The following is a 13,473-nucleotide window of genomic DNA, read 5'->3' on the forward strand; positions in this document are numbered from 1 at the left end:
TCTCACCTCGTAAAAGGCACCTAAAGCACTAGGGCTGACATCCTCCTCCATGGTGAGGCCCAGGGCTTCCGCCTGGGAGCAGCACTACACTCGAGTGGCTCTAGGGGGCGACACCAGGAGCCAGGGCTTCCCTTGGGAGCAGACAGGGCTCCTTGGTGTGGGGGTCAGGCCCGTGCAAGCAGAAGTCAGTCACTCAGTTTTAAAGGGTGCAGAGCTACTGTCAGGTGCCAGGTGCAGGGCAAATTTAAAGGAGAAAAGTATGTAATCCAATAACCATGACTGTATTAATTCTCCTTGAAACACTTTCTCTACCACACACCACAGGTGAATGCACCTCAAACAACTGAGGCCGGAGAGCTGGCCACGGGCCGTCCTCGGGTTTGCACAGACCAGCGGCAGGCTGCGCGGCGACCCTCAGGACTTACCAATCCAGCACTCCAAACGTGCACAGGGGGTGGTCTTCACCACGTCCGGAGGGTCCACGCCGACATTCAGGCACAGAACTAAGGCGACACTGACAGTCTTCATCTGCAAACACAACAGAAAAACAACCACCTTTCAGTAAGAAGCTCACGGGGGCCGGAAGCCAAGCCATCAAGTGCCCCACCCCCACGCGGCCTCTCCAGCCTCATCACTGTCACAGGCACTGCCAGGCGATACTTCTTGGGACCCTCTTCTCTGAGAGGTTCCAGAGCGAGGTGGGCAGATGGCGGAAGGGCTTTTCTCGAGCTTCCTTATGCCACATTCCCAGAAAGAAGTGCTGGATCAGAAGCGTAAACATTCTAAGACACGTGGAACATTCTGCCAAATCCCTCAGCAGAGCCTGTGCACAAATGTACACTTGTTAAATAAAACCGCTGTGTACGTAACGAGGGGAAACGCCGTGCTGATCTGGTTGGCATTCTCGGGTGTTCATTGCACCTTGGCCTCTGTGGACTTTCTGCTTGTTTCCACAGACACCAGTGGCCGTGCCTGATGGATTTTCACATCCTCTTTACACAGGGAAGATTCAACCACGTTGTTGTTGCAAGTACCTCCCTAGTCTGGTGCTCGCCGTCTGATTTGCCTGACACACCCGGCCGGCACCCTCTCGCACACCTGTTCCCTCCCAGCATCCTGGGATCAGGAAATGTCAGCCTGCCTGCCCAGACGCACCGCCGGGAATCTGGAGCCTCCTCCATTCACTCACGTGCTCCACAAACCTTCGCCGAGTGCACTCTAGGTGCCAGTCACTATTTTTAGGCACATCAGTAAATCAGAGATAAAAATCCCCATGGGAGGGGGAGACCACAACTGGAACAGAGCGGCCTTCACTCTCCCCTGCCCTGCTCCTGCGCCCTGGCACCCGCCTCGGGCACCTCACTCCCCGTCAATCCCACTTCCCAAACGCCTCCGGAGTCTGCCCTCGCCATCGCGCACTCCGCCCGCTCCACACCAGCACCGTCTCACGAGCTGCCATGGCTTCCCCGGACCGTCCCAGCCTCCTGGTCCAGGCTCCACTGTTTCCAATCCGTCCCCAGACCTGCCAGGTCCACGCCTGAACCCCTCAACGCACCGTCGCGGCCTGTGAGTGCTTCTGCCAAGTGCTGCACATGGGGCCTTACCCGCAGCCACCGCCCATGACGTCTGGGCCTTCAACGCTCGGTTCCCTCAGCCTGGGGGCTCGTTTCACAGCTCGGACTGTCCCACTGACGGAGGCCGCCGTGCTGTCCTCGGGGCTCGGCAGGCCTCCGGCTCCTCCAGGGGAGGCTGGCGTGGAGCAGACAGGGCACCGCCGGCTCAGCGCCTGGCTGCCCTCTGCTCTCCTCCCATGGCCACTCAAGCCCTCGATCCAGCGGTGTGTCATTTTGGCACATGATACAAGATGAGGATTAATTTTTTCTCAAAAACCTAGCCAACGGTGGCAGTTCCCCCATGAACCATCTCCCCAAACTCACGGTTTCAGCACTAGTTCCCGGACAGCCCGAGGTGTTTCCGGGGGCTCGCACCCGCCCCCGCCTGCGACCGCACGTCTGCACCACGGTGGCCGAGAGAGCGGGTCCCTCCAGCGGGCACCGAACACGGAGAGCGGGTTTCCTGCCTCGCAATTTCTTTGAAGGCTGTACTTGGCTGTGTTCATATTCATCTATTTTTCCAAATTAATCAGCTACGTGCTCGGTTCTTCAGTCCCTAGAAACTTGGGTCAAAGCTGCATGAAACTGCATACCAATGACGCCGGGTATTTACAACTGTCTTCCCTGACGCGGGGATTCCGCGGATGAGAGTCCATCACAGATACGCGTGACGGGGCCTCTGTGCAGAGGTCTCCTCATGGGGACACGGGGACGGGACCTGGTCCTCAGCAGACTCGGGCAGTCTAAGCAGATGGTTACGTACCCTTCACAGAATGGCGCCCACGTGACCTAGTCATGTTCAATAAATAAGAATGGACTCAAAATACAAAAAATGCATGGAAGAGATCATCCAAAATCATTTAGCAAGAAGTAACAGCCTCATAATATCCTATTTGTCTCTCCAAGAACACGACGTGTTTGTCTGTTTTTCTTACTTCACCGCGAGGTCGCGCACATTTCTTTTCAGGCTCTTCCTGGCTGCTCCGGGAAGATGCGGGACACACGCAGCGGCCGTGCCCCACAGCAGCGGTGGGCAACTGCCGACGCCGCTCGCCTCCCTGACACTGAGCTGGAGCAGCTGCGTCTGGCGATGCTCTGCGGGCGGGCAGTACAGACGGACCATCTATGGCTACGCTGGCCCTGTCCCCTTCTTTCTAGCAGATCGCCCCGTGTCTGCCCAAACCTGGTGCACTGTCCAGACTGCCATACGTACCGCTGGCCATTACAAAGTGAGGACGCTCGAGGTCCCTGCGCCGGGCCTCAGGGAGCTCGTCCTCAAGGCCACCGCTGCAGAGAGGAACCTGAATCACAGGAGCACGTGGCCCTCTACCGCTGTCGGGAGGGTGGAAATCAGTCGAGAGCAGCCACAGCTGGTGTCTGTCAGTCAGTCCCAAGTATGTGGGACAGAGGTTACTTCCAGTCACAGCGGTCACTGTCACTAACTCCATACAGCTGACTGATTATTTCACAGCAAACCCAGCCTTGGAGGGTAAGCTGCTTAAAACCAGAAACTCCAAGTTAACATTTCTGTGGTCTTCCTGTGGTTGACAGCATTTCTGAGGGTGGTCTCCATCTCCCCAGCTCGGAGCTCACGGGCCCCGTCTCCATCTCCCCAGCTCGGAGCTCACGGGCCCCGTCTCCATCTCCCCAGCCCGGAGCTCACGGGCCCCGTCTCCATCTCCCCAGCCCGGAGCTCACGGGCCCCGTCTCTATCTCCCCAGCCCGGAGCTCGAGGGCCCCGTCTCTATCTCCCCAGCCCGGAGCTTGCAGGCCCCGTCCCCATCTCCCCAGCCCGGAGCTTGCAGGCCCCGTCCCCATCTCCCCAGCCCGGAGCTTGCAGGCCCCGTCTCTATCTCCCCAACTCGAAGCTCGAGGGCCCCGTCTCCATCTCTCCAGCTCGGAGCTCGAAGGCCCCGTCTCCATCTCCCCAGCTCGGAGCTCGAGGGCCCCGTCTCCATCTCCCCAGCCCGGAGCTCGAAGGCCCCATCTCCATCTCCCCAGCCCGGAGCTTGCAGGCCTCAACGAGGGCTGGTGCACATCCTGGAGCAAGCCCCATGTGGCTTCCTGAGAAAAGACTGCTTTGCTTGGCCATGCCCAGGGCCCTCTGGGTCGAAGGGACCTTCCACGGAGAAAACCATCCACAACAAAGGCCTCCGTGTATTAAGTGCTTACTCCCTGCAGGCCCTGTGCCGTGTGGTTGGGGCTCGTGGTCCATTTTAACCCTTTGCTAAAGGCCACACACCGGGCGGTGGTATTCCAGTGTACGGAGGACGCACGGAGGGAAGAAGGAGCCGACTGAAGCCAGGTCACGGACAGGGAAGCCGGCTGCTGGCGTGGCTGCTGCTTCCTCCCAGTGTCTGGGTCAGGGCCGCCCCACCCTCCAGACGCAGCTCCTCGCCCACCCCTGCATCTCGGCCCCTCCCCCACCCTGCACTGACAAATCAGTCCTCCCACCTCCATAGCCGCAGCGAATAAACGTCTAAAATCCTAGTAAAGTAAATAATTTCTGATTTGATTATTAAAATTCTTGTATCTGAAGCTCCCTAAGTCCCTCAGACGGAAACCCTAACGGAAGCACACGAGTCACTTCCATCCTACGCGCGCTCTAGGCCGCACGCCCGCACCCACCAGTGGCCAAGCGAGTCACCCTGATAGCGGGACCCCCACCAGTGCTTCCCAGAGGAGCAGCGGGGAGCACGGCCCTCAGAGAGCGAGTGCGCAGGAGCGACACTCCGCAGACGGAGACGTCGAGGCTTCGCTTACACACTCCGCCCGACCGACACTCTGCACGATACCATGTAAGAAAATAAGAAACAAGTGTCAAGGACATGCTGACACGTGAGCTGGAAAGACGCATCTGTCCTATACCTCTACACCCAGCTACCAATTAATGCCACGATCGGCAATACACGATGCCAGTGCGTAGCCTCAGCCCAACTGGAAATGCCCTGTGTTCATTCCCCTGCACATTTTAACGGTGTGGCCTGAGTTTTAAATTCTTCGCTATACCCTAAAGTGTCTTTTCAGTATTTTATTTTCATTTCTATGGTAACCTCATTCCAAAAACTCTAGATTAATGTTTTTAATAACGCAGCCATAGCATTAAGAACACGGAAGGGCTATCCAATTAATGTGCCCAAACCGAATACTAATATATGAAACAGCCCTTTGGGCTTCCACACGTGTGCTCCCGGTCGATGTGGCTGGGGACGGCAGCTGTGTCCCCAGAGGCTGTTCTGAGTGTGAAGGCCGTCCCCTGAGGAACGACAGGACATGCAGTGACCACCAAGGGAGTGGGGCCTTGGACAGGTCAGTCTGCTGCAGTCTCTCCTGAACAGCGTCCTCACTCTTGCGGGTCCCGAGGATGTCGCTGACCAAGCTCTGACCCGAGGCCTGGCCTGTCCGACCCTGAAGGCACGGAGCCCAGCCTGCCATCTCATGTCACCGTGGACACGAGGCGGAGAGGCCGGGACGGCCAGGCGGCATCCCGTACAATCCTCTGGCTCCAGGTGTGTCTGCAAATGCAGAATTTTTCAGGTTTCGGAAAGGGTGACACCCCACCCCTCCGCTCACACAGCCCAGAGGTCTGCAGCAGCACCCGTCGAGAAGCATCACAATGGCTGGGGGAAAGGCACAGGCACCCTGTCCTGGGATAGCAGCAACTCTCGGCAGCTCGCGTGGGCCCTCCCTCCGAGAGAGCTGTGCAAACGCCCCGACCTAGCTGTGTGGGCCTCGGGGCGGGAGGTGAGGCTGCGCCTGTGGCCGCCCTGCCTACGCGACCCATCCAGTGCACCCGCCTCTCGGATGAGACACCCCTGTGCCTCCTGCCACGGCCTCAAAGCAGAACCACACGGTTCTTTACGGGGTCTTCCCGCCTCGTTGGTCTGACCAACCATATTTTTTACTTTAGTTTTTTGTTAATCCTCACCTGAGGACATATTTTTTTAAATGTTTTTTTACTGATTTTTTTTTTTTAGAGAGAGAGAGAACGGGAGAGATAGAAACATCGACGTGAGAGAAACATTGATCGGCTGCCTCTCTGAACACCACCCCCCACTGGGGACCGAGCCCACAACCCAGGCATGTGCCCTGACCAGGAATCAAACCAGGACCCCTCGGCCCATGGGACGACGCTCAATCCACTGAGCCACACCGGCCGGGCTGAGGATATTTTTTTTCCATTGATTTTTACAGAGAGTGCAAGGGAGAGGGAAGGAGAGAGAAAGAGAGACACAGTGATTGGTTGCCTTCCACACAAGGGCTGGGGATCGAACCTGCAACCAGGCACGTGCCCTTGGCCGGAAATCAAACCCGAGATCCTTTGACCCGCAGGCTGATGCTCCAACCACCAAACGGTGCCAGCCAGGACCAACCCTATTCTTCCAAAAGACAGTTAACCAAGGCCAAACCCACGCACGACTTCCAGGCAGACAGGCACTGGAGCCGGCTGTGGGCAGAGGGCCGGGCGTGGGAACGGCTGGCTGCTGCTGCCCGCACGGAGCACCGCCCCCCTCACCCGCCAGGGCAGACAGCTGGAGTGGGGGCAGGAAGCAAGCGGCTGCCACTAATGCCACGACCGCCACTGTCCCCGCCTCGGGGGCGCAGCCACGGAGTCCCAGCCGCACTCATTAGGAATCAGAGCACCCAGCGAGAACCTGGAGCCGAGCCGGAGCTCCACAAATGTATAATTTATAGAGACGGAGACACTGGAACACACACGAGCAGAGGGGTGCATCTGGGTGCTGCTGAACAGAGGGAGATCCGGGGCACCCCCGACTCCCGCCCCAAGACCACGAGGAGCAGGGGCGATCACCAGGGAGAAGCACAGCAAGTGGGGTCTTCTAGCCAGAACCTGACCCAGAGCCAGCTGCCTCCCAGCAGCACCTGAGTGGGCGCAGGCCTGGAGCAGGTTCCCTGGAGCTAGAACCTCATTCAGGTCGAGGGACTCTTCTTTTTGAGGCCAAATTCTGTCTGTATTTCAGTGCTTTTAAAATCCAGCCCCTCCTGTAAGACAGCCAGACCAGGGAAGGGGCCCCGGTAACTCTTCAACGTGGAAGGAAAAGGGAGCCCACTGCTGCCTTCTCCACGTGTACACAGTCTCCCCAAACTGCCCAGGACACGGGAGCGGGCCTGCTTCCAACACCACAGACCCTGGAGAGGTCCTGGTTTCTAAGAAGCAAGTCACAGAAGTGCACATGAGCCCTGGCCAGTGTTGCTCAGCGGGTAGAGCAGAGAGTCGCAGGTTCGATTCCCGTGAAGGGCATGTCCCTTGGTTGAGGTTCGTCCCCACCCTGGTCAGAGTCACACAGGAGACAACCATCTATCTGAAGATAAATGGGAAAATGTCCTCAGTATGGATTAAAAAAAAACACAAAAACACACATACAAAATAGGGTTAGTATAGAGACCAGAACGGCTTTAAAGCAAACAAGAGAAATCCACTCTTACAGGAAATCTAACGGACTCTCGGTGACATCCCTGGCACCACCTCTGCAGACCCGGACCGGGACGGGGTGCCTGTGACCCACAGCCCACGCTCGCTGGACAAGCCCATCCACAGGCACTGAGGAGCTGAATGAGGGACTCATGACTTCTCTGCCTTTTCGTGTAACCCCTTATGAGGTAAAATTAACGTATATACATATATCCAATTAACTACTTGGTCCCTGTACCTCAAAAGGGGGGAAAATACGTATTTGTCTCAGACACATACAAGTTAATTCTAGATAACTAGGCAAGATCAAGTCTAAATCTGGCGAACTGGACACTGGTGAGGCCTGTGGGTGGACCTGAGGGCGCACTGTGGCCAAGCTGGCGCAGTGCAGCCTGGGAGACTCCTGCAGGCCGCACGCCCTGCGGTGAGCTCCGCTGGCAGAGGGAGCTGGGTTGCAGCACCGCGTGGAAAGAGGCACATTCTCCGAGTGTGTGGGGGCCTGGGAGGCAGCCCGACAGAGCCGGGTGCAGACAGGAGGGCACAATCCCATGATTATCACCCCAGAGATGCAGCACACACGCCAAGGACACGGACAACACGAGGCGCCACAGCGCTGCTGGTCACTGAGGAGGGGACACACAGCTGCTGCCTCCTCTCCTCCCTCTACACTTGGCCCTCCCATGTGCATTGTCAAAGTTTCTGCCACAAACATGTGGTTTCTGTACGCATGGGGAAAGTAATAAAAATGTTATTACAACTGTCAAGGGTTTCTTATGTGTGTGTGTGTATGTATATATAATTTTTATTACCTTCTGAGGAGAGAGAAAATAACTTGTTCGGTTAGCTGAAACACAGATTAGTATCCAAGGCAACAAGCGAGCAGGATGGCGAGGAAACGGAGGCAGATGAGCCACACAGGTGCGCAGACAGACCACATCCCCCTCCGGACGTGCTGCCCCCAAGCCCAGGCCGGCCTCGCAGCCCACGAGTGCGTGTCCAGGCACGACAAGGGCAGCCCGTGCTCGGCCTGCTCTCCCCGCCCCTTCCCAGGAGGGTCCCAGACGCAGCCTGCTGCCAAGATGCCTTTCACGGGACGAGACTTTCTAAGTCAGCACCGGACGGATTCGGGCTGTTCAGAGATTTCTTTCATTGGCTAGAACACGGCTGCTGCTTCCCGACTCCTGATGGAAATGGGAGTCAGCAGTGCCATCACGGGACCGCGCGCTCGCTCAGGACTAATTTTCCTTCCGCTCTTCATTAAACAGCAATATGTTACCTGCGCGCAGACTTCACGAGAACAGTCCCCAGCAGACCACTGCGCAGAGCTGCTGGGCCGGCGGAGGCCAATCGCACTGCCTGGACCGAGTGGGGACAGGCAGGCCCTGTACAAGGTGGAAGTCCGAGGACGCTGGGGTGGCTGTTCTCCCCTCTTCCCGCCAGCCTCTGGCTTGGGCCTGGGCCCCACAGCAGCAGGTGGAGGGTCAGGTGGAGTCGTAGCAGATGGTCAAGGCACAAGTGTGGCTGAGCAGATGTTTTCAGGAAGAACCCGTGACATCAGCCAACACCCACTTGGGGCAGAAGAGAATGGATGAGCCAGGACGCTGAGTGAAATGACAAGGCCTTTGTGAGGCGTGGCAAGAGGGGGAGGGACAGGCCGATCCGAGGTCCTGCCGGGCTGGGACTCCGTACTAGGCCACTCACTGCCATTCCCCACGGGGACTGCCGTCGACACCTGCCATCTGTGGTCCCCACAATGTTTAGCACCTTCTGTGTATCTTGATGACTTCCCACACGGGCCCTACCTCCCCAAGGTAGGGAAAAAGTGACTGTGTCTCAACTCTCTTGCAGTAAGGGGTCAGCCTGAGCTCCTCCAGGCGGATGCACCCGCCCAGGAGTCAGGTTCTGAATCCATCCAGGCCGCCACTGCACGGGGGCTGAGGGCAGTGGCGCCTGGCACTGGAGGGCTGCAGGGCCTCCAGGTCCCTCCCAAAGTCCCTGAGGACTCTGTGACTTGAGGGTCTGGCTCTGGGTCCTTCTCTTGCCTCACCCCCCCGGTGTGGACTCTGACATCTGAAGCAAAGACTTCCTAAGGCTCTTCCGGGAAGAAAACATCTGGAAGCAAAGTCGCCACGAGATGCGGCTGCACGAGCGTCTAAGAGTCGCCACGCCAGGAGCTGAGGACACCAGAGACTCAAGGTGCTGTGGTCTCCAGGTGGACTCTCACCTCCAGTCTCAGGTGGCCTGGCTGACCGTGGGTGAGGGAGGGAAGAGGAGACGGAAGCTCACAGCAAAACCATCACTGGCCATCACTACCAAGTAGTGTCCAGGTCCTAAGCACACTTGGGCTGAAGTACCAAACGCAGCATCCAGTCTGCACGGTCATCTGGATCTAAACCTGGCACTGGCAACTCCTGTCCTCCTGGGCGGCAGGTCTGGAGGGAGGAGGTTCAGGAGGTCCCCACCGGAGGGCCCAATGCAGTCAGAGAGCTAGCGGCAGGCCAGGAGCACACGGGGCAGGGGAGACGTGGCAGCTGGGGGACAGGCGGGCCACCGGCTGCAGCTGCCAACGGCGCTCTCTGCCACCCACCAGAGAACAAGGGCTCAGCCAGCCCCGTTGTAACAAAACGATGTCAGCACTCCCCCTACGGCCCAATTACTCAGAGAAAATCTAAACTGCCCCAGGACAGGGCCAAAGGTGGAAAGCATTTGCCAACATGAAATAACGAACAGCAACGTTTCAATTTTCTTCAAAGTCACGCTGGTAAAGGTGGCGGCACACACCAATATCCTCTGGGGATCATCGCCAGCGGAACCGAGGCCGATCATCCAGCCCACAGCCCGGGACGCCACAGGACAGACGCAGGGGGCACGCGTCTCGCCAGCAGGGCCCCGCACTGTGCACGCCTCCTGACATCCCGCCACTCTGACCAGAGGAAACCCGTTTCCTTTCTCCCTGTCTGCTCTGAGCGCCCCGCTGCGGCAGCCACGTCATCCTCACCTGGGTGCTGCACTGGGGCAAGGCGAGGCCTCGTCTAAAGACACAGGTCTGCAGAGTTTTTTCTGCCAAGACAACCAAGCACAAGAATCAAACATCCCTAAAGGAGCCATAAAGATCTTTAATAATTCCAACAAACTTATTATTTAAAAGAAAAGAAAGGAAAGCAAACTAGATTTAGTGCTGGTGGCAAAAAATCCCTTCTTGATACAGTAATTTTAAAGAAAAATCTAAGCTGGGCCTCATAAACACATTTAGATTGGTTATTGTTTTTCCTTTAAAAACACAAAACCAATTTCAAAAATGACATCCTTCAGGAATCATTTCAAACATGAATCAAGGCAAGAGCTCTGCACCCCTGAAAGCAGACCGACTCGGGGGCCACCGCCATCCCCACGGCCGGCCACGCAGGCTCCAGACCAAGGCGCCAGGCCCAGCAGTATGTGCTCTGGGATGGGCCCTCCCGGACTGCGGAGTGTCCACCAGGCCTGGTCCTTTGAGGCCCCAGCACCGGGGCCCGTGCTGTGAAGAGGAAGGTCCTGGATAAACGAAGGAAAGAAGGGAGTGTCGGCTTGTTCCTCAGCCAGATGACAATCAAGGACCACCCCCACGGCTCCAGCTGTGACACTGGGGGCCCTTACCAAGACCAGGAAGGAAACCCACCCGCCCCAGCGCAGGGAGGCACGTGGGGACGGGCGCCACCGTGTCACGCTGACCCGACACGGCCGCACGGCAGCCCGAAGCCCCGACCACACCCCTGAAGCCAGAGCCCTGCACCCGCACCCGCGTCGTTCCTGTGGGCGGGGAGGCACGTGGGGACGGGCGCCACCGTGTCACACTGACCCGACACGGCCGCACGGCAGCCCGAAGCCCCGACCACACCCCTGAAGCCAGAGCCCTGCACCTGCACCCGCGTCGTTCCTGTGGGCGGGGAGGCACGTGGGGACGGGCGCCACCGTGTCACACTGACCCGACACGGCCGCACGGCAGCCCGAAGCCCCGACCAACACCCTGAAGCCAGAGCCCTGCACCCGCACCCGCGCTGTTCCTGTGGGCGGGGAGGCACGTGGGGACGGGCGCCACCGTGTCACGCTGACCCGACACGGCCGCACGGCCAGCCCGAAGCCCCGACCACACCCCTGAAGCCAGAGCCCTGCACCCGCACCCGCACCCGCACCCGCAGCCGCGCTGTTCCTGTGGGCGGGGAGGCACGTGGGGACGGGCGCCCACCGTGTCACACTGACCCGACACGGCCGCACGGCCAGCCCGAAGCCCCGACCACACTCCCTGAAGCCAGAGCCCTGCACCCGCACCCGCACCCGCACCCGCACCCGCGTCGTTCCTGTGGGCCGTGTTCGTGTGCAGACGCAATTACGTGTCAGACAGCTTCTGAGCATTCGTTCTGAGTATCTTCTCCAAAGACCTGTGCCATCAGAGGGACTCACAGGTTTGGGGGGCACCTCAAGGAATAAGACCCCCTCCAGGGAAGGAGAGGTCCGTGTAGAGGTCCTTTAAGAAAGGCTCAGAAGACAGGCTCTGACCCTACCCTGCCGGACAACTGGGAAGGCTCGGCAGGAGCAGTGCCAGGACCCTGAGTCTGCAGGGGGCGCTCAGGCCGAGGGGCAGTGCTGGGCAGGACCTGGCAGCATCCACAGACCTGGGCTCAGAACAGGGACGGCTCTACCCCCTGCACGTGTGGCAGGCTCATCACGAGCACATGTGTGTGCCACGTGGTTGCTGGTTTTCATGAATCAGGCAAGGAAAACAGCCTCTACACGAAGTTTAGCAGGGACACTGTCAGGACGCCTGGGGCTCCATCGGCATCAGTCTCCCCGTCACCGTCCACGCAGGGGACACACATATCCCCGCCTGGGAGGAACTCATTTTGTCAGTGAGCATGATCGCTGACCTCAAACTGTACCAGACCTCAGAAGCCAGGACACCGGGATGGCAGGACCACCATGGCAGAGGAGTCACGCCGACGCACCGGCACCCGGCGTGAAAGCGGCGCCGAGGGTTTTCTCCTGCCGATGACCCACGGCCGCGTGGAGTCCGCGGCCCCTCTGGGCTCCGGGAAGGAACGTGGCCATGGAGGGACACAGGGCCAGAACAGCTCAACCCAGAAATCCCAACTTATCTTCCTTACTCACTGAGTCCCCTGGGAGTAATCAAGTTAGTTATCTGGCTCCCCCACCCCGTGGCTTCTGTTACATAAGCGGCCAAAGCATCTGATGTCTTCCTTCCCGCTGACCCCGCCCGTCTCTCCATCTTGGCTCCTGTTCCTGACCTGGGCCAGGGCAGTGCTGACCGTCCTGCCGGGTCCCCCCACAGGCCCCACGGACTCCCCAGGAAACAGCTTCCCCAGCTCAGAGCTCTCGCTGCTGCCGCTGCCCTTCCGACCCGACTGGCCCTCCAGCGGCCTCAGTGCCGGTTTACCCCTCCCCCTCCCGGCCACGTGCATGCTGAAAACATCCTGTCCGCCTCCTCCGGGCACCACTGTGAAGGTCCCCCTGCACCTGGACCCCCTTGCTCAGCTTCTTCAGGCCCGGTGGGTGCCCCCCAGCCTCTGCTCTGTTCCGGCCGCAGAGCACGGGCCTCAGGGTCTCGGCCGAAGAGTCCAGCTCAGCCACAAGCTGCTTTGAGGTCTCCGATGGGCTGCTTTGGCTGCGTGGGTCCTACGCTTGGTTCCACAGGCACAAAACCATGTTCCAGTTGGTTGCAAACTCCTCATGTCAACCCAAACACAGTCCAAACAAAAGTCAATGCCATACAGATGAGAGAGACAGACACTCGAAACCAGAACCGTTACTACTGTGCTTGCCCAGTGCCTCCCAGGAACCCTGGCGCCTCCTGCACCTCCAGGCCCCAAACCAGAGCTGCTGAAATGCTAGAGTCCCACCCCCTTGGAAGACCAATTCAATTCACATCATGCTTCAAGAAAACATCGGACACATCGGTGGCAGAGCGGCGGGTCCCCATGGACCCCACCGCCAAGCAGCCTCCGCAGGACCGCTGAAAGGAGCGGGAAAGGGGAGCAGCGTCGCCCAGGAGCAAAGTGCAGGGGCTTTCCTCCAGGCAGGACGTCCGACACACCAACAGCATCGTCAAGGAACAAGAGTAAGATTATACAGTTCCGTATCGGAGAAGCAAGCTCAGTGAAACACAGCCTGCCCCGCCCCCCAACACACACACAGGGAAGCTCTGCACAGGCCCGGATCGAGCTGTGCGCCCAGGATCACGCGTCCCTCCCGACGCGCCGGCCCAGAAGAGGACCACGGCTGTTCAGGCAAACATCTCAAACCAACAGCGGGAGCCGAGCAGGGCCTGCCAGTCTTTGAAGAATCAGGGGAAGAGAAGACATTCAAGAAGAATTGTGTGAACAGAGGTAGCCAAAAAGCGAAACACACTTCTTTTCAACTTCTTTTATAAAC

The 13,473-nt window shown here is 58.7% G+C and overlaps 1 protein-coding gene across 1 annotated transcript in view; it reads right to left on the minus strand.

The window, feature by feature from the left end:
- RPTOR (regulatory associated protein of MTOR complex 1) overlaps positions 1-13,473 on the minus strand; it is a 175,518-nt gene that overhangs the window by 138,861 nt on the left and 23,184 nt on the right. Inside the window, exon 2 of the mRNA XM_036267872.1 lies at positions 426-528. Within this exon, the coding sequence (XP_036123765.1) occupies positions 426-528 (103 nt within the window). The remainder of the gene's footprint in view (positions 1-425; positions 529-13,473) is intronic.

Source organism: Molossus molossus, unplaced genomic scaffold (genome assembly GCF_014108415.1).
Source record: "Molossus molossus isolate mMolMol1 unplaced genomic scaffold, mMolMol1.p scaffold_m16_p_19, whole genome shotgun sequence".
In the NCBI taxonomy this organism is placed as follows: domain Eukaryota; kingdom Metazoa; phylum Chordata; class Mammalia; order Chiroptera; family Molossidae; genus Molossus; species Molossus molossus.